Below are 20,349 nucleotides of genomic sequence, written 5' to 3' on the forward strand. Positions count from 1 at the left end.
CTGATATATACAAGATCTTGTAGACAAACAAGGCTATTTTAAATGTGATTCTTTGTTCAACTGGTAGCCAATGCAAGTCATGTAAAACAGGTGTAATGTGCTCATGTGGTTTTGTGTATGTTATAAGTCTGGCAGCAATGTTTTGAATTCTCTGTAGTCTATGCAGTTGGGTCTTTGTGATGCCATGCAACAGAGAGTTGCCAATGTCTATCTTGGATGTTATGAAGGCGTGTACCATCATTTCGGCAGTCTCCCTGTTTACATGTCTACGAATACGACCTATGTTTCTAATGGACGCATATGTGGCTCTACACACTGTTGTGATATGGTATTCCATAGAAAGGGATGAGTCAAAAATAACACCCAGGTTTCGAACCTCATTCATTCATTCATTCATTTATTATTTTTTTCACTCATCAAATTACAAAAAGCAAGAATACATACAAAATCATAATATAAGTGAGAGTGAAGGAATCACAGGAAAGGCCAAGGAGAGGCCTGAAATCTGTGATCCCTTGATTGGTTAATTCATTATTTGACATGGCAGCAGACTGTCACTTCAATGAAGTAACAGTAAGCTGTCATATCTTGATATGAATTAACCTAAATACATAAAAAAATAACAGTTAACAATAGTAAATAAGAAAATGCACAACACAAATAAGTAATATACAATATAAATATCCAATGTGGTCATATAAACCAGATACAATAAGAGTTAATAGTAACTTTGCATAAGATGTTTTTTAAATACATGGCGGAATTGATTAATCGATGATGATCTTTTAATGCTGTTATCAACATTATTCCATAACTTAGTAGCTGCATATTTGATGGATTTTTCACAGAAAGCTCTTTTGATAAAAGGAAGCCTCAGACGATATTTATTTCTGGTGTTTAAGTCATGGATTTTAGACTGTTTTATAAACAAATCATCAAAAACACTTGGTAAAAATCCATTTTCATGCTTGTACATAAATAAACCAAGTTCAAATGTTTACATATCCCTGACACTTAAAGTATTATACCTAATCAGTAAGGGATTAGTGCTACTTCTATAATCACTTGCACTTATAATACGAAGTGCCCTCTTTTGAATTAAAAAAAGATCATTTATGTATGATGAACATGCACATCCCCAAGCTAAAATACCATAGTTGATATACGGTAATATCAACGAACAATACAATGTATGTAGCGCCTCATGTGGGAGGAAGTTTTTTAATTTATTAATGATACCTACATTTCATGAACATGTTTTTACAATATTATCAATATGTTCTCTCCAAGTGATATTCTGGTCGATTTGTAGACCTAGAAACTTAGTGCTTGGCACTCTTTCAAGCGGTGTTCTTGCTGTAGAGTGCATGTCAGAATCAAGAAAGAGTAACAAGTTGTACTCGGGTTTTGTGTTCTTCTTGGTACCGAGTAACATATAATTAGTTTTTTTAGCATTGACAGATAATTTATTTACCTGGAACCATCTATTCACATTTATAAGCTCTTTGTTGAAAACCTCAACAACATTAAACTGATTGTGAGAGTAAAATAAATTGGTGTCATCAGCAAATGAAATCACATCAAGTGAATCAGTAATTAAGTGAATATCGTTAACGTAAATGATGAAAAGCAGTGGACCCAGTATTGAACCCTGTGGCACACCGCAAGTAAGATTTTGCTGTTGAGATGAAACACCATTATAATAAACATATTGTTTTCTATTACTCAAATAATCCTCAAACCATTTGTGTGTAATACCTCTAAAACCATAGTGATAGAGTTTATCAAGCAATATTGTATGGTCTATAGTATCAAATGCTTTTGATAAATCTAAAAAGACACCTGCTGTAAAATAGTCATTGTCAACAGCTTCAGTAATTTTGTTAACCAAGTCAATCACTGCCATATATGTGCTGTGGTTTTTCCTAAAACCATACTGACGTTTGTATAAAATGCGATGATGATCTAAGTATGACATGCACCTGTTAAAGACAAGTCGTTCCAGAATCTTTGAGAAAATTGGTAAAACAGATACTGGTCGATAATTCGAAAACAAGTCATTATCATCCTTCTTATATAGTGGAATTACCTTCGCTACTTTAAAACTGTCAGGTATTTTACCAGTACAAATAGACTCGTTAAAAATTATCTGAAGTGGTTTTACTATCACTGGAGCAACTTTTTTTATTATAAATGAACCAAGTCCATCATGCCCTGGACTTTTGTTAGAGTCCAATCCATTGATAATTTTTAGGATTTCATGCTCAGTGATAGGTGTAAAAAACATACTGTTGTCATGACTGATTTTACTCATTGACAGATAATGCGAGTAATCAATACCTGGAATACATTCAATTGATGAAGCCAATTTTGGACCTATGTTAACAAAGTAATCATTAAAGCCATTTGCAATGTCATTTGGATCTGTGTATACTTTATTATTATCACGAAATTTGGTGGTGAAGTTTGAACTTTTATTTTTATTCAGAATATTTTAAGTATTTTCCAGGTGTTCCTCATATTGTTTCTGTATTTATTTAGTTTATTTGTGAAGTAACTTTTTTGGCTTTCCTGAGGAGTGAATTTAATTTATTTCTGTAAATTTTATACCGATCTTGCTTGGCAGTCGTCGATGTTTCAGAAACGATTTATACAATTTATTTTTATGGTTAATTGATTTTAAGAGTCCTTTTGTTATCCATGGAGAATGTGGTTCTTGATTTTTTTTACGATTAATTTTTTTATTTGGTACGATGATGATGGGATAACATTAGCATTTCCTACCCTGATATGTGCAACATGGACTTTTGCAGTTTGATATTTTGAACCAATAACCATGAACTCTGTTTTGTCATCATTCAGTTTCAAGTAGTTATGGGACATCCACAATTTTACCTCATCAATACATGTTTCCAAGCGATTGATAGCAGCATCAACGCTACATTGGTCAGGGTCTACAGAAATATATATCTGGGTATCGTCCGCATAGCAATGGTAATCAAGGCCATGGCTTTGTATAATGTCACCAAGTGGTAATGTGTATATTGAGAAAGCGCTAGGTCCGATGACAGAGCCTTGGGGAACGCCATAGTCAAGACGGACTTTTTCGGGCCTTTCATTATTAATGCACACAAGCTGATGTCTGTCATGCAGATATGATTTAAACCATTCTAACGCTACGTCATCAATTCCAATTTGATATTTCATTCGATGGATAAGTAATTCGTGGTCCACAGTATCAAACGCTGCAGATAAATCTTACAGCAGTGTGATTTTCCCATTATCCATTGCTTGAAGCAGGTCATTTTGTACTTTAAGTAAAGCAGACTTAGTTTTTAGTTGATAGCAAATTTAGTTGATAGCTCAATAATAACACATCAAAGCAGCATCGATGGTCGATCCATGGATCAAACAGATTTGGCTCTGGTGCCTTAGTTGGCTGCATCACATATTGCTGTATGTGTCTCGTAAGTTTAACTTATAACCAACTGTCATTTCTGACAGGAGTTTGATTCTGGGAGAAGAAAAATTGTGTTTTACATGTAAGATGTTGCTATTATTATAAACGCAACTCAGAAATAGAGTGCATGTAGTGAAGGCCATATGCAGCACATTTTTAGCCTCACCTCTATACTGTGTTTCACTTCGAGTTTGGTTGTGACGTAGGTGTGTTTTTCACTGATTGTAATATAAAATCTTGTGCACTAATCTAATAAGCTGGCAGAGCGTATGAACGCAGCTGTACAATAGCAGTTTGTCGCCACATTTTGGGTGTAAATACATAAAAACACTGATGTCAATACTAAACTGCTGAAACCTGGTTAATATGTGTGTAAGGCCAAATTATTTCTAGTTATAACACCGGGATTTGGCCACTGACAACTTTTGATGCATTTCCTATGCAAATTCATTGCATTATTAATAATCAGGAAATTAAAAATGAAGTACACATAGTAAAAGTTGAAACAAGCCCACAAACTGCCTCTTGAGTCACAAAATAGCCGCTCTGTGTATACCTCGCTCTGTCAGGTCTCCTATGTGCTGTGCAATTAGAAGAGACCATAGAGCCCTAAGTAGGGCTCTGTTGAAGAGACTAACTATATCGTTCCAAATTTTGAAACATTCTCAAGTCACAAAATGGCTGTTAAACTTTTCAGTTTTTCTACTGCCCCAGGTGATTAAAATGTTTTAAAAATCTAAATAGGTGTCCCTATATAACACCTTTATTTCTAAAAGGTAAATTTGTGCTGGGCAAGAAAAACCTATGTTCATTTATATTTTCATTTTGCAGGGGACATCAAACACATTTAACTAATAAAAAAAAAACCATTTGAACAGGATGGTAAATAACAATTTGATAATTTGTTCTGTTTCCTGTTTTGCCAAATGAGTAATAATGAAAAATTACATAAGTTTTCCCTGCCCAGTGATGTAGTGTAACATAAAAGAGGTACGTATAATTTGTCAGATCATCCAAAGAAGGTGACAGAAGACAGTATTTTTGAATGTTACCTTCTTTATTTACATCATGAATAGCTCATTTCTATGTAAGGTCCCACTCTTGCCCTGTCCTCAGTTTTATGATCAGAGGGCACCTCTCATAATTTAGTGCTCTCAGGTTGAAATCAATAAGCATTTCACTTTCTTATGGTGGCAAAATTTTATTTGTAATGTCATGCAATTATTTCACAATGCAATTTAATATTGAATTTAGTAATAAAAGGGAATAATTTTCATTTTATTTCTAGTATTGCATTCACTATATGAAATATCTGACTTTGAGGAATTTACTCTTGAAATGAATGGCAATCTGTGACCTGCTTCCATTAAATAAGTGTAAAGTCGCAAGTTGGTAGTTTTGAGACCCCTTGCTGCTGAACTGATGTTCTTTGTTTGACGCGCACCTGTACATGCCAGAAGTACCATATTCATTCCATTAACCGCCCAGGGTGCTTAACAAAGTCATTTTGGGTGGGCGCTTATTTTTTATATTATTTACATAATTGCATATGTAAAAAATGGCCCAGAATATGGACTTGTGTTGATGGCTCTATGATTGATACACGAGTAGTTGCATGCATGGATCCTGCACATAGTGATAGAGGGTCATGTGTACTAAAGTCGCTGGGTGGGCGCTTATAGGGGTATGGGTGGTTAATGGAATGAATACGGTATGTCTTTCTTTGTGAATGGAGCATGCTTTACATGACAGTGAATGGGAGACAATAGGGCAATCACATCAAAGGACATACTACTGGCTTGTACATCATGTACAATAATAAAGAACATCAACTCAGCAGCCAGGAGGTCTCAAAATTACCAATTTGCAACTTTACACTCATTTTGTAGGAGCAGATCACATAATGTTATGAAACTTTTTGTTTTCTGCAAAATTATGTATAAACTGATGCAGCTCACGACTCAGAAAATTAATATGTGACTGGACACCACGAATCAGCCGTAAACTCAGCCCTCGGTCAATTTTGTATTTCGTGTTTAGAAAATATATATCATAAGCTTTAAAATGGTATATCATTTGACTTCAAACGATATCCAGAAGCGGGGTTATGGTTTGTTGAAATCGGTTCCTTCAACAAAATTGAAATTTTTTTTGGTTCTACATGCATCTCTTTTTCGACATATCTGGTAATACATATCAAACAGTCATAATTGGCGGTCATTTCAAATCATCCCCAAGTCAACGAGGTTCAGGAATGTCCTCTCATTGTTAATTGTTGGTTATACATACCTAGACAAAATAGAATGCTTTGTTATCCACCACTTGAACAGGATTTAGCCAAAACAAACAAAGACAAGAACTATTTAAAGGATTCTATAGAAATAGGTAGAAGCTTATAAATCCTCTTCAGCAATAGGATTATTGATTGGTTTAAACCGTGTATGATGAGATACTTGTCGCGCTGAATTAAGATACCTATGAATACGACCTTCACGCATATTTTATACTGTAACTCAGAATACAATAGAGGTTATCCACTTTACTCATGTGTGACTTCTAACAAAAGGCGCTGATTCCCGTAGTATTCCTTATTCAAAACAATTCAATGCATGACCTCAGAGTTACCTGCATGACTTTCGGCGGGCTATTTTGAAACAGTCATGGTTGCACATGCAGGTACTTCTTTTGAAAGTCTTAAACAAGGTATAGCAGTCGTTGATAGGATATGCAGCTTATAGAACACGGATAACCTCTATTTGCCGAATTTACGGCTCATTCATAGTGTCCACTCACATATTATATTAATATTGAGTTTGTTCACGTTATGTGATGCGTTGTAAAATGTACTTATATCTACTAATTGGGGTGAACTTGTTATGAGACTTACTATATATCCATTACCAAAAATAATTAAATACACTAATATGGAAAAATAGCTTACTATTACTGATGAGAGTATAGTTTTTAGGTAGTCTCACCCCAAAATGTCAGCATAATGATGTTACACACAAATGTACACTAAAACGGCAATTAACAATAGTAGGTCCATTTTGTTGATTCATTTCAATATGGTTATTGTCACGCTCGCGTAAAATCTGCTGGCAACGCATCGTATTGTGAATCACAAGATTTGGAAGGCTGTTGCCATGTTAGGGAAGCCAAAACGAAGAGCCAACTTTCCTTGAACTACCGTAAAGGTCCTGCGAATGGCGCTATATGGGCTCCCTTGACATGTGGAATTTTAGGCACAACCTGAAAGTGCCCTCCCGTAAAATTTCCACCAGCAAATAAGGGCACAGAACCTTAATTCTGGTTTGAATTTCAGAGGAGGGAGCTCTCTATTTGCACATGAAATTTACCTCAAGACAAAGGAGCCCAAGTGTGCTATTAAGCGAATCTTTACGGTATAACCATAACTGGGATTGGCTATTAATTAACAACAAATCTGTGGAATGGTGGTAATTGCTATATTAATATAATATAATTAAAGTATGTTGATTCAATCCAAAGGTTCAATTAAATTAAACTTTTACAACTTACTAATATAAATATAATTCAAATATGACCTAACCCAAGTAGAGGAGTCGGATATATAAATACTGATTGTCACCTGCTCCCACAAAATGAGCGTAAAGTCGCAAGTTGGTAGTTTCAAGACGTCCTAGCGGCTGAATTGATGTTCTCTGTTTGATGCACACATACATGTACAAGCCAGTAGTGTGTCCTTTGTGAATGCCCTATTGTGCATGCTGTATGTTATTCACAAAGGAGTTACAGTGTACTACTGGCATAAAGAATACCCCATTCACAAAGACATACTTTACAGGTGCACGTCAAACAAAATTGTGGTGGATGGTCACATATAATCAACTTACTAGCCAGGGGTCTTGAAACTACGGACTTTACGCTCATTTCGTGGGACCTGGTCATATAGAGGTTGCTTATTATGGGTAATTAGTAAACTTGAACATTACAAAGTATTGAAGTGCCAAATATTGAAAGATTTTATTATGTACTTTCAAAATTCTTATCAATATCAATTACTCATTAATTTCCATTCAGTGCAAGTTTAATACATTAAACAATTTCTTTTTGTCACAACATCAACAGTGTTGAAAAAGGAGTCTGTAAGATTTGAAACATCCAGAGTGAGTACTGTTTTATTGGACTAGAACTATGAAATCGCGTTATAGATTTCTATACTGTTTTATGTGATATGATATATGCTTAAACTCATGAAATGTATGGTTGTCAATGAACTGACTGTATACATATGAATTGTAAATGTGTGTAAAAAGTAAGAATTAAATGAAAGACAGGCATTTAATACATATGAATATGTTTACCTCTATGATACTGTGTACAAATTTGGTCATTAATTGCTTGTGTGTATTTACTGGATACAGATATGTAACATGATTAAGGGAAGGGGTATGAACGTTTGGACAATATTTATTGTGGGACATTAGAGCACATCAGACATATTGAATTGCATTCTGAATACGAAGAATGTCATTCTGATATCAAATAATTTTGATTTTTTGAAATTCGCAATGTAATACACATTTTATGGCAAATCATTAAAAATATATATTTATATTTATCGTATTGAAGATATGGACTTTTTTTCCCAAAACACCAAAAAAAAAAAAGGTCTTTTTAGGAAAAAAAATCCATATCTTCAATATAAAAGGTCAAAATTTTCAATTGATCGTCGGCTTTTCCTCCCAGCTACATACACTTTAAGAATATATCATTAGATTTATAAAATTTATTTCGAGGACTGTTATATATCAAAAATTTGAAAAATATCAAATTTTAATAATTTGTCATAAAATTTGTATATAAATTTATATTGTGAATTTCAAAAAATGAAAATTATTTGATATCAGAAAAACATGCTTCGTATTCAGAATGCAATTTGATACATCTGAGGTGCTCTCATGTCCCACAAAAAATACTGTCGAAACGCTCATTCTAGATCCCTTAAGAGAAATGAGTTTGTGGCGGCACTCTTTAAACTTCTGGGTGTTAGGATGTTTTTTTGAAGGAAAATAACCAACAGGCCTTTTAGAAAGGCTAGGCTGGGCAAGAAAAGGTTATTTACATTTCATGCAGCTTTGAAATGAAAACCTGGGTGCAAACCTGTTTTCAGACTAGCGAACCTTAGGACAGACCTTCTCAACTGAACTAATTAGTCAAAGTGGCGCACGGTAAATTTACTAATTTTTTTCACATAAAATTTTAAACAAAAAATGGGTGAAAATACCACATCTGAGCCTTTAGAAAGCCTTAAAATCTCAGAGCTTCAGGAGGCAGCCCGCGGTCGGGGCTTTCACACTGGACCCCTGCAGGGACTATAAGGTGGCCCCCTGGACCCCACGCGCTATGCGTTCGGTCATGCATGTGCTCCCTCGCAAAATCCTCCCTTAACATGTTGGCACTTCATGAGCACTACAATTTTCCAGTTTGCACTTCAAATAAACTAGTTGAGAAGGCCTGCCTTAGGACTAGATAGAAGTCCCCAAATTGTTATTGGGCAGTAATTTGTACATATGACTGGTTTTAAACTGGGCATGTGTTTACATAGAAGGTCTGAATGTCAAAGGTCAAGTGCATGTGGGAGGTTTTCTTGCACAGCGACGACAGGAAATAGAAGCCGTATTCCAGCAAACAAAAACGTTTTACAGAAAATGTTTAAATGTCAGGTTATATAAACAGTATAAGATGTTTTAATAACATTCAAAAACATTTTGGAAAACTTAATGCAAAGCATTCTAACATAATGTTATTAGGTGTTGACAAAATATTTTGCAATAACATTTTGGGAGCATTTTTAAAAACTTTTTGTGTTTTTTCATATAAAACGTTTTAAAGATGTTTTTGTGGCCTTATTTACTGGGTAAGGCCAGTCTGATGTGTTTGCTTGATTTTTCTGTTGCAATAGAGGCTACATCGTTGGTTCTGTAAGGGATTTTCGGTTCTTGGCTGCAATTTACTAACTCAAATGATTAATCTTTAGGGCTTTGTTCAGCTCCAAACTTTTTCACAAAAGTGACAAATGCAGGCACAATTTTCACATTTATTCTGGCCTTTTATGTAGGGTTACTTAGAGATTTAGTTCTTGAACAATTTTTCAAGAGCAACTGTGAACTTAAGACACGTCTTTGCATTCATTTGGTAATCCGACCTCAACTCGTCTTTGAATTCCTTTGGATCCCTGGAGTAGTCACTGTACATCTTTTCAAGATGGCTGCCTTCAAATGTGTCCAGTGTTTCGCACAGGTCATCAAGTTTCTTCTTCCTCAGCCAATCTTGGACATCTTCTTCAGTCCAGTTGCAAACAGATGAGTTGGGATTTGGTGTAGCATGGACTGTGGTTGCTTGTGTAGCTCCGAGTGGGCCTAGAATGAAAATGATGATTAAAAAGTGGTTTTAACATTTGTTGCAATCATTCATAGATACTGGTGTACTTTCGTCCACGTGCAATAAAGTAAAAGCCACAGTATAATATATCGTTAATCTTAAATACCACTCAAACTCGCTGATAGTTGCATTTTATGCAATTGCCAAAATGCATCAACTTCAAACCAAAATGTCACTGATACAAGCTGTATCAAAATGATTGGTACCTAACAGTATAACAATATCCCGTGATCATGGGCATGAGTGCATGCCACATCAAAATGCAACATAAGATCCAGTAAATTTGATAATTAATGTCATAAACAGTCATATAACCATAAATTATGGTAATTTTAATAGTACCATATGTTGCATTTGGAAGAAGCGGGCTTTTCAATAACCATCACAACTGCTATGGTTGGTACCAATCGGCCTGTATTGATCATAATGATGATTAAAGTTGGTCACTTTTTTGTGAAGCTTCCTCCCCAAAAATAAAGTCCTGATGCAATGCCTCTTGCATGGACTTTTTGTGCTTTTGCTACTCTCACCGTCATGTTCATCAGGGATTCTTCTACAGGCATCTGTCAATTCCTCCAAAGCTGTCAAGAGTGATGCCAAATCTGTTTGTGTGAGATCCTCAGAAAGGAACTTATAGTAGAGCTGCATTCCCTGTAGAGCACCAAGCCATCCATCTGGGGTGTAATCTTGCTGTACCAGTAGGGGAATGACTTTCTTCTTGAGCTTGTATGCATACTCCGCTTCTGCAAAACGATAACCATACCGTACCATAGGATAGCATTGTTATAAATATTCCAGAATCAATGTGAACAGATTGAACATAATTTTTCCTGGGCCTCAAGGAAGAACAAATGATTAATTGTGTTTTCAACTGATTGAGTGTCACAGGTTAAAGCGTTAATATATGATTTCTGTCAAATTTTAATTTTGTTATTCTTTATTCAAAATGTTGAAATAATACTAGTAATAACTGCCAGGAAGGGTTGCTGTCCATTTTAAGCTGAAATAACAAGGTAAAGTGAAAGAAACCCACTGATTATATTGGCCATTTGACATGAAATTGCATGTGAGGACATAAAGTCATATTGTTTTTATTATGACTTTATGGCGAACTTTGCTCTGTTAAACTGCAAAGTCAGCAAATTTGGCCGATTCCATTTAGGTGCAAGTTGGAACATGTGTAAACATTACAAATATGCAAAATATGTCAGGTTTGAAAAAAATTACCAATTTCATAAAGATCGTTCATTATGGCTTTAAAGAATAAATAAAACAAACAAACCAAACAAACAGATCACACAACCTAAATTATATCAAATGAAAGGAAAATTCTACTGACCAAATACAGGATTTGAACAGGTTCCCTTTGATTCACTCCTTTAATACACATCTTGTGCAAGGGAAGGTTTTCATTATCCCATCAGTTTCAATTATATTATTATGAAGGAGGTGAGTGTATGCCAAGTTGAACCCTCCCAGCAAACACAAAATGTTTTCGATATCATCCGCAAAAAGGTTAGAAAAGGTTGCCCGAAAACGTTTTCTGGCAACCTTTTCTAACCTTTTTGCGGGTTATATAAAGGGTATAAAACGTTTTCATAACATTCAAAAACATTTGTTGATAACCTACTGCAAATATTCACCTTACCTATAAATAGTAAATCAGTTGGTAGTCAATTCTCATGTGGTTACACAGAAACAAAACGTCTTTACAGTATACTCGGAAAATAGTGGGTTATATAAAGTATATACACGATTTATTAAAATTAATCAAAAACACATTAGAAAACTTGCAGCAAAACGTTCTAACATAATGATGACCAAATATTTTGCAAAAAATATTTCCCAAAAAATATTTACAATAACATTTTGACAACATTTTTAAAATGGTAATTTTTTTTAATGTAAAACATTTAAAAAACGTTTTCATGAACTTTATATTACTTGACAATCAAATATTATTAAAAATCATTTTGACCGAAACCAAAAACGTTTTATAACGTTTTAAAAACATTATTTGTGTGTTTGCTATGCTTTTGAAACAATAAATCGAGACGCTTAAACCAATAAGGGAAAAACTATTTTAAAGTATGGACAAAATTAGAAGTCAATAAGCACAGTGATTAATGTCAATGCATCAGAATCAATATGACCTAAGGGACCTAAACATGATTACATTAAATAAGTACCTGTTCTACAACTTTGGCTGTTCTTGTATGTCTCGGACATGAAGATGAGAATTATCTCAGACTTTTCTACAGCTTCGGCCATGGAGCTCAGGATGTCAGCCCCTAGAGAATAGAGATAACAAAATGATTTTGTTGATATTTTACAGTAAAAGAAACAATTATACAAATATAAACTGGCCTAAAAAAGAAACTTATAATTTTTCACAAGGTCATATCTTAAAATCCTGTCTATAAAAATGAACAAAAATTACACACAGGATTACTTCAATAGTCTACTCTAAACACATGTCAGTAACCAAGCAGTTGTCCAACTGACACAACCACATTCACAGGCGAATAATTGGAACCCAGCAAAAGAAAATTTGTTGGGGTTTTGAAGGTGTTCCATGTCAGTGCATTTTGCTGTTGTGTCAGTTGTGCAACTGTTTGGTTATACCAGAGAAGATGTAAGGAAGAGGAGGGTTAACGGAATTATATACTTGAGATAATCCCGTAGGTAATCCGATTGCACCTATTCATAGTCCTTTATTCTCAAGTAGTTAGACATCCACTTGCAGTAGCCTTTGATGTGATGTGTGAGACCGCTCACGGTCGACCGATTTTCACTCCAGAATTGGAAATATTTCGAATGTTTCTATAGAGAGTTTGTTGAAAAGTATGAAACGCATGTATTAAGGACCTCCTGCTTGGATGGGATACCACATGTTGATATTACAAGAAAGAAATCGAGTGTCGTAAAATTTCCCCCAAAATACGCCTTTTTTTGTTAATATTATACATTTCTAAAGAAGAAATTTGTAGGATTTTTTTAGAGAAGTGATGATTGTTGATCATTTCTATTTTCAAGTTTTTATGTATTTTCCGGTCATTTCCTGTAAACCCAATAAAGATATTCTGATAATTGACAACATTCTCTATCACAAATGATAGAGGCTGAAAGTGACAACAAGCGACGAAAATTGTAATTTGTCATGGAACTTCAGTCATATTTTATCTGAAATCTGACTGGCTGACAGGGCCTGCATGTATGGTATGCATGGTAGGATGACATGCAATCACTGACCTATCCCTAAAAGTAGTTGCATGTATCACGCCCGTTCCGGGTTCAAACCCCATAGTATTCTATTGTTAAGCGGCTAAATAGGGTGATTCATCATTTACTTTGAATGAGCGGTCTCACACATAGTTTGTTTGAGGATAGCTGGATCCACCTCCTCTTCCTTACATCTTCTCTGGTTATACCAGGAAAGTTGAAAAAGAAGGAGGGAGAACGGAATTATATCCTTGAGATAATCCCGTAGGTAATACTGTCGCACCTATTCATAGTCCTTTATTCTCAAGTAGTTACATATCCACTTGAAAGTAGCCTTTGATGTGATGTGAGTTGCCGACTACGGTTGATTAATTTTCACTCCAGAATTGAAACCATATCCAATGTTTCTATAGAGAATCCCTTAAAAGTATGAAACGTGTGTGTTAAGTACCTGATGTTGCTCTGAAGGGATGCCACAAGTGGATACTATAAGAAAGAAATGTAGTTTTGTAAAGATTTGTAAAAAATCCGCCCATTTTGGTACATATATTAATTATTTAGGAGAGTGTTTTAGGATTTTGTTAGAAAAGGGATGATTTTTGATCATCTATATTTTATTGTTTTATGTATTTTTCTGTCATTTCCTGCAAACCTAATAAAGATATTTTGATAATTGAAAATAGGCTGTATCATAAATCGTAGAGGTTGAAAGCGTAACCAAGCGTGCAAAATTATTATTTGCCATGGAACTCCGGTCATATTTTATTTGAAATAAACTGGATGTTAGGATCTGCATGCATGGTATGCATAGTATTGATGGTATACAGACACTGACCTTTCCCTAAAACTAGTAAGCAGCAACTTGTGTATCACACCCGTCATGGGTTCGAACCCTTTTGTTGTATTTTATTGTTAAACCTAAATAGCGTGATTGCTTTTGAATGAGCGGCAACACACATATTTTTTTACATCTTCTCTGGTTATACTGACCAGTGTTTAGAGTAGAGTATTGAAGTAATCCCGTTTGCAATATTTGTTCATTTTTATGTAGAGGATTTTAAGATATGACCTTGTGAAAAATTATAAGTTTCTTTTTGAGACCAGTTTAGTTAGTATTCTTTGTAATTTGCAAATGCTAATATTAATGACCTTTAACAATGAGGCCGGCAGACCCAAAAATAAGAACCACTGGCAACTCAAAACGATGTTCCTGAAAGAACTTTACCGTTGGAAACATTTTGGGTATATTAAGGGATGGGGTATGAGCGTTTGGCCAGTATTTTTTGTGGGACACAAGAGCACATCAGACATATCTAATTACATTCTGAATACGAAGAATGTCCTGATATCAAATAATTTAGATTTTTGAAATTCGCAATATAATACACATTTTATGGCAAATGATAAAAATTGATATGTTTGATATTTAACAGTCCTCGAAGTAAACATTATAAATCTGATAATATGAACTTACAGTTTATGTAACTGGTATGAAAAGCCGACGATCAATTGAAAATTTTCATATTGAAGATATATAGATTAGGTCTTTTTGGAAAGAAATGTATATCTTCAATATGAAAGGTCAGAATTTTCAATTCTCGCTATTCACAATAAGGGCGCCGCCAGCGGTTTGCGATGTAATCGTGATGTATCATGGGAAAAGGTCGACATCCAAGTCAGCGCAATACGAATATTACCATGCTATTACATAGGAACACGTGACAATATTTTTTAGTTTGTCAAAATAAAGGTGACACGCGAATCGATACTCAATAATACTTAATAATGTGATTTGAAATGTGCACAATTAATTTTTTCTCTATCGATTTGCGTGTAATACCGTTATATTGACAAACTAAAAAATATTGTCACGTGTTCCTATGTAATAGCATGGTAATATTCGTATTGCGCGGACTTGGATGTCGACCTTTTCCCATGATACATCACGATACATCATACAAACCGCGGCCCTGGCGGCGCCCTTATCGTGAATAGCGAGAATTGATCGTCGGCTTTTCCTCCAGCTACATACACTTTAAGTACATATCATTAGATTTATAAAGTTTACTTCGGGGACTGTTATATATCAATAAAAAATAAAAATATCAAATTTTAATAATTTTTGTCATAAAATTTGTATCATATCGCGAATTTCAAGAAATCAAAATTATTTGATATCATAAGGACATTCTTCGTATTCAGAATAATACTGTCGAAACGCTCATACCAGATACCACAATACCTTAAACATGGCCGAATACTTTCTTGTTCCTCCACGGATTCAAATATCAATCAATTATCTGGATCGATGGTAGCAAGCACTGATCATCGTCTGATTGTTCAATACATGTTTAGGAATGGATCAAAACGTGAGGTATGATTTGCACATTGTTACCACCCTGTCAAGTGTTATAAAAATGTTTTAATTATTTAAAAGGCATTTCGTGATCCACAACCTCATTCCCCGCTCTTCCCAAAAAAGTTGAGATTTTTATATCACTGGAAACATCTGGCTACATAATGTGTATGTGCAAAAAGTTTCTTGCAGATTAATTCATAGATATCGCCAAATTTGAATTGCGTTCTGGTGCACCAGAACGAAATTACAACACTAGCCTATGGTGCAGTGTAATACACATAATCATGCATAACTCGCAAAGGGAAAATCAGAATTAACTGAAATTTTGGGAATAAGCTTTTTTCGTGGATATCTACTAAAATATGCCATAAAAAGGATACTAGGATCACAAAAACTCCTTTAATACGCTTAAAATGTAACGGATAAATTATACCATTGTAAGTAACTATGTTTCAACTTACTCAAATGAGTGACATCCATCCACACTCTATAGCCGTGGTTAACCAAATTATCCCTGATCTTTTCTGCAATACTTTGGAAATCCCACTGGTAGCTAATCATGACTTTGGCTGTGTGTGCCATCGCCTGCCTGGGTTCCTTGATAGCTTCTTCGTATGATGGTGGGGACTCTTGTGGAATGCTCTCTCTTGTTGGCAGATCTTCGTGTCGGTTGTTGTTGATCTCCCAAAAAGCAAAGGCACTGGCATTCCGAAGATCTCTGTTCGTTGAGTGCCGCAATTTATCTAACACTGTAAAAGGACCATATCATAACTTGGGTATGAATATACATGTACTTTCCGATCCGGCGATTCACCCTTCGCCACAACAACAAAGATTAATTTGTATCTATGGTACATGGCTCAATGCATTTAGACTTACACACAAATTGGCTCGATAGCTCGAAATGTGGTATATTTTAAATTTACTACTTGCAAACGTACCACGTGAAGCGTTTTAAGCAATTCGCCGAACGCGAGTAGCGGCAACGCCAAAAACTATTTTACACTGAAAAATAAATTGGTGATATCTCCCTCCGCAGTTATAATAAAACAGGAGCACGGTGGCCAAGCGGAACGGGCTCAGACTCATATAAATCGGAAGGGTGCAGGTTCGAGCCCCGGCGACGCCATCGTGTTGTGCCCTTGAATAAGGCACTTTACCTCGATTACTCTTCCCCACCCAGGTGTCTAAATGGGTACCGGCTTTCTTAAATGCTGGGAAGGTAACATACTCGCTGTGGAGGAGGTGTGGCGATCCCCCACAGCAATATTTCATATGGAGTCTGGCCTAATCGCTAACGAAAGAGAGATGTGCACTTGGTCCTGTAATATGCAGGTTTGACTCTTTTTACTGTTCCACGAAAGGGATAAAAGTGACAATGTGTTTGTTATGCAATATTGGTGTCATGTTGGTTCTTTCTATCGTTTCCATCTTCAAAATTAAACAAATGCACCATTGTCACAGAGTAAGGTGCTCTCATAAATAATGGCTAATAATTCTAATTCATATCATACTTACATGGAACTGCTTCTTGGAGTTGAGGGCCGTTCTTGATTGACTCCACAAATGTCAGGTTCCACACGGCTTCAGCAGCCACACACTGTTCCTCTTCGTTGAAATCGTCTTGCAACATGCGCACTATGGTAGGAATGCCGCCTTCTTTCTCAATCTCGAGTTTGTTACTGTCATTAATCGATAAGCGATTCACGCAATCAAGAATCTCTTTAGCAGACCCTCCTACCCCACAAAAACCCACTTCGTGATTTGATGACTTCGTTGCACTCTGCAACCATTTAACAAGAATAGCTACTCCTCCATTTGATGTTGCAAGAACACCACTTTCTGTATCATCAACGACATATGCAAGGATCATGAGCGACAACAGGCTAACCATTCCATTTTGTGATGTCAGGTACTTCTTGAAGATACCATACGCGTCTGCTTCTCGGAAGAATTTTCGGTTGCTGCTAGCCCGAGATATGGAATTGCAGAGAAGGAAAAGTATGTTTTGCACTGGACCTTTTATCATTTTGAATTCTTTCTCTTGTTCGAAGTAGTTGCCGAGTTCCTTTAACCCCGCAAAAAGCATCGGAATACTCCCACATTTTCCCAACTCGACACACAGCTCAGGACAAATATCGGTAAAATTAAGGTAAGTCTGCAACATAAGATTTAAGTTTGAGAATCCAGCCTTCCCCCATTGCTCTCTTGTTAGAAAGCCACACAAATGACTCCACATTCGACCAAACAACTGCCCATACCCTTGAGTAGACAAATATAAGCCTATTTGATTTATATCCCCTGTTTGGCTCTGCCAAATTGTCGAAAGTGCCGCTTCTGCTTTAGAACTTGTATAATCGTCACATTTCTGCAAGTATTTGAATGCTTTATCGATGCTCTTTTTGACAGATTTGTCCAATGTCGCCATGTTGTTAACCTTCTGTTTTCTAAAATATGGAAAAATACAACAAAGGGTGAATATCAAACGTTGTGAGCCGACGCTGACTGCAGTGAGAAAGGGCCTTACCACCGATGCCCGGGGGGGGGGCACTCAACTTTGGAAGTAACGGTATGTGCCTGTCAATAGGCCCCTTTTGAAGTCGACTATACCCGATGACCCCTTTTTTAAAAAGCCATACCCGATGACCCCCCTTTTTTTTTAGTTGCGGCTACCCAATGCAATGCCACCCTTTTTGGTTGCGGCTACCCAATGACCCCCTGTTTTCTAGAATAGCATAATCAAAATGCAACAAAAAAATGCCGAAACTGTCAAATTTTGCTCCATTTTTTCAAAATTATGCCGAAATTTTCAAAATTTTGCTCCATTTTTTTCAACATTTTCTACCCGATGACCCTTTTTTAAAAATCTTATACTCGATGACCCTTTTTTTTCAAAATATTGTACCCAATGACCCCCTTTTTTAGTTTGTTTGTACCCAATGACCCCCTTTTTAAAAATAACGCTTTGTACCCGATAGGCCCCTGCTTCGCGACTCCGGTAGGCACATACCCGTCACTTCCAAAGTTGAGTGCCCCCCCGGGCACCGATGTAATGGTATTAATGTGCAGGCACCGACTCTGAGATATAGGGTGACTTTAGCAATCCCAGTAACTCGCAAACGCAATATCGGAATCAACTGAAATTTTGGGAATATGCTTTTTTCGTGGATATGTACTGAAAAATGTCATAAGAAGAGGATGCTAGGATCACGAAATACTCCTTTAAGTTACCAATGCATACGACCTTCGTACACATTTTACACTGTAACTCAAAATACAATTAAGGGAATTTACGGCTCATTCGAGCTGTACGGTCACGTATGGTGACTTCATGGGCACTTTCCAGTACTTGCAATGGCGGAAAAACAGACATCCGTTTGATCTTTTTGAACGCAAAGACGAATAATGCACATGATGTCACGTACCATGTCGTGCAGTACAGACACCTTTAATCCCATTTCATGCAAAGAACATATTGTATAATGTGGAATCGACAGGATTTAACTTACGTGTCGAATTCTTCTTTTTCGGCTATAAGCTGCTATATTCAATACTAGCTTTAGTGTAGTGTGCTTGTGATAACTAACTTCTGTACACGTATGCCTAATACGTATAGCTTGAAATGTTCGTTGCTAGTTTTACTGCTCACTGCTCTATCTTCTGCAGATGTTTAGATGATCTTCAATCAGAGCCCTGGTGTTCAATAGTTCTCTCCGAACCAAAAATATTTTCATTCGGATATAGGAACATTTGGTTGGTATTATACCATGCAAGTGGTCGATATAGAGTATGCTATATCTGCAATCGAGTGTTGTAGCCCTGCGTCGGGAATTAACTGTCACTGTTTGCAAGCACTGCTAAATTCAGGAAGTGAAACAATTATATACACGTACGTACGCATGATTGAAAGGTCAAACAGTCACTTGACAAAACCACACATCTATAATATAGCTTATAATTATGTTTTTAGCCCGGGTTTTTAGAGAATTTAATAATATACAATGTACGCACATTGTTTCAGCCAGGATGTGAAGAACGCAACATATAGACATATTTTCCATTCACGAACATCGTCGGGTCACTGGCAAAGAACTATATAGACATGTATTGGAAAGACGAAAAGAATTGGTTTTTTGTATATGCCTCAGCAACCAGAGAGCGAGTTAGCGATGTTGGACTCCTATAGTCATGACAACAGTCTGCAACATGTGGAGAAAATATCCGACAGAATCCTGGTGGCCGTGGCAGCTAGTGTAAGTTCGCACAGAGCCAGATGACACAGAAGCAAGGGACACCTTTTTTACAGAAAACTGCTGGACACCATAATGCGACATCCCAAGACATAATGTTAGTACCAGAGGATTTCAACGCAAGAGTAAAACGCTAGATCTCTAGATTGCAAGCCTCGAAGAAAACATGGCGTGACAGCCTCTTATCTTGACGATGGAATCATACATCTCGAAGAACAGATGGAAGAACTCTCCGAGGCTGACAGACACGAAGAGCCCAACAGGGTATGGAACATCATCAACACAATATTGCTGGTAAGAAATCTGCAAGGGTCCTCAACGGTGCGGTTCTATGTTGCCTATGAACATGATGAAAGGACGCAGTCAGATGTGATGAGTTGCCAGTCTAATTAGCAGTGGGCTATACAGAGGTGAAAACTACTTTTTTTGTCACATGATTTTCTAAACAGTTTTTATTTATTCCTTTTACCCTATCTCAATATGAACTGACAAAATTTTTGGCATGGTGTCCGTGAAAAAAGTGTGCAGCGCCCTCTTGTGTCACCATACAAAATCCTTCAAAGTAGTCCTTTTCTGGCATGTTGCTATGTTTTTGGTGTCTAAATATATGTAAATGAGCTCAAAATACCTAA

The 20,349-nt window shown here is 36.2% G+C and overlaps 1 protein-coding gene across 1 annotated transcript; it reads right to left on the reverse strand.

Moving 5' to 3' along the window:
• Positions 1 to 9,379: 9,379 nt before the first annotated feature.
• Positions 9,380 to 19,393, reverse strand: LOC140144334 (uncharacterized). Its single transcript, XM_072166159.1, has 6 exons — positions 18,977 to 19,393; positions 16,986 to 17,914; positions 15,929 to 16,216; positions 12,076 to 12,177; positions 10,417 to 10,629; positions 9,380 to 9,864 (listed from the first exon to the last, which is right to left on the reverse strand). Exons 2-6 carry the CDS (start codon positions 17,893 to 17,895, stop codon positions 9,578 to 9,580), a joined length of 1,800 nt encoding a protein of 599 aa, XP_072022260.1. The 5' UTR covers positions 17,896 to 17,914; positions 18,977 to 19,393; the 3' UTR covers positions 9,380 to 9,577.
• Between the last annotated feature and the right edge of the window lie 956 nt (positions 19,394 to 20,349).

This window comes from Amphiura filiformis, unplaced genomic scaffold (genome assembly GCF_039555335.1).
Source record: "Amphiura filiformis unplaced genomic scaffold, Afil_fr2py scaffold_50, whole genome shotgun sequence".
NCBI lineage: Eukaryota > Metazoa > Echinodermata > Ophiuroidea > Amphilepidida > Amphiuridae > Amphiura > Amphiura filiformis.

Bases quoted from the DNA above. Each gene is read 5' to 3' on its own strand.
- LOC140144334 (XM_072166159.1), bottom strand. From the start codon at position 17,895: ATGGCGACATTGGACAAATCTGTCAAAAAGAGCATCGATAAAGCATTC. The intron at 16,217-16,985 runs GTAAGTATGATA...GTCCTTTTACAG, and splicing joins ACTCCAAGAAGCAGTTCCAT to TGTTAGATAAATTGCGGCAC. The intron at 12,178-15,928 runs GTAAGTTGAAAC...TCTATTCTCTAG, and splicing joins GATGGATGTCACTCATTTGA to GGGCTGACATCCTGAGCTCC.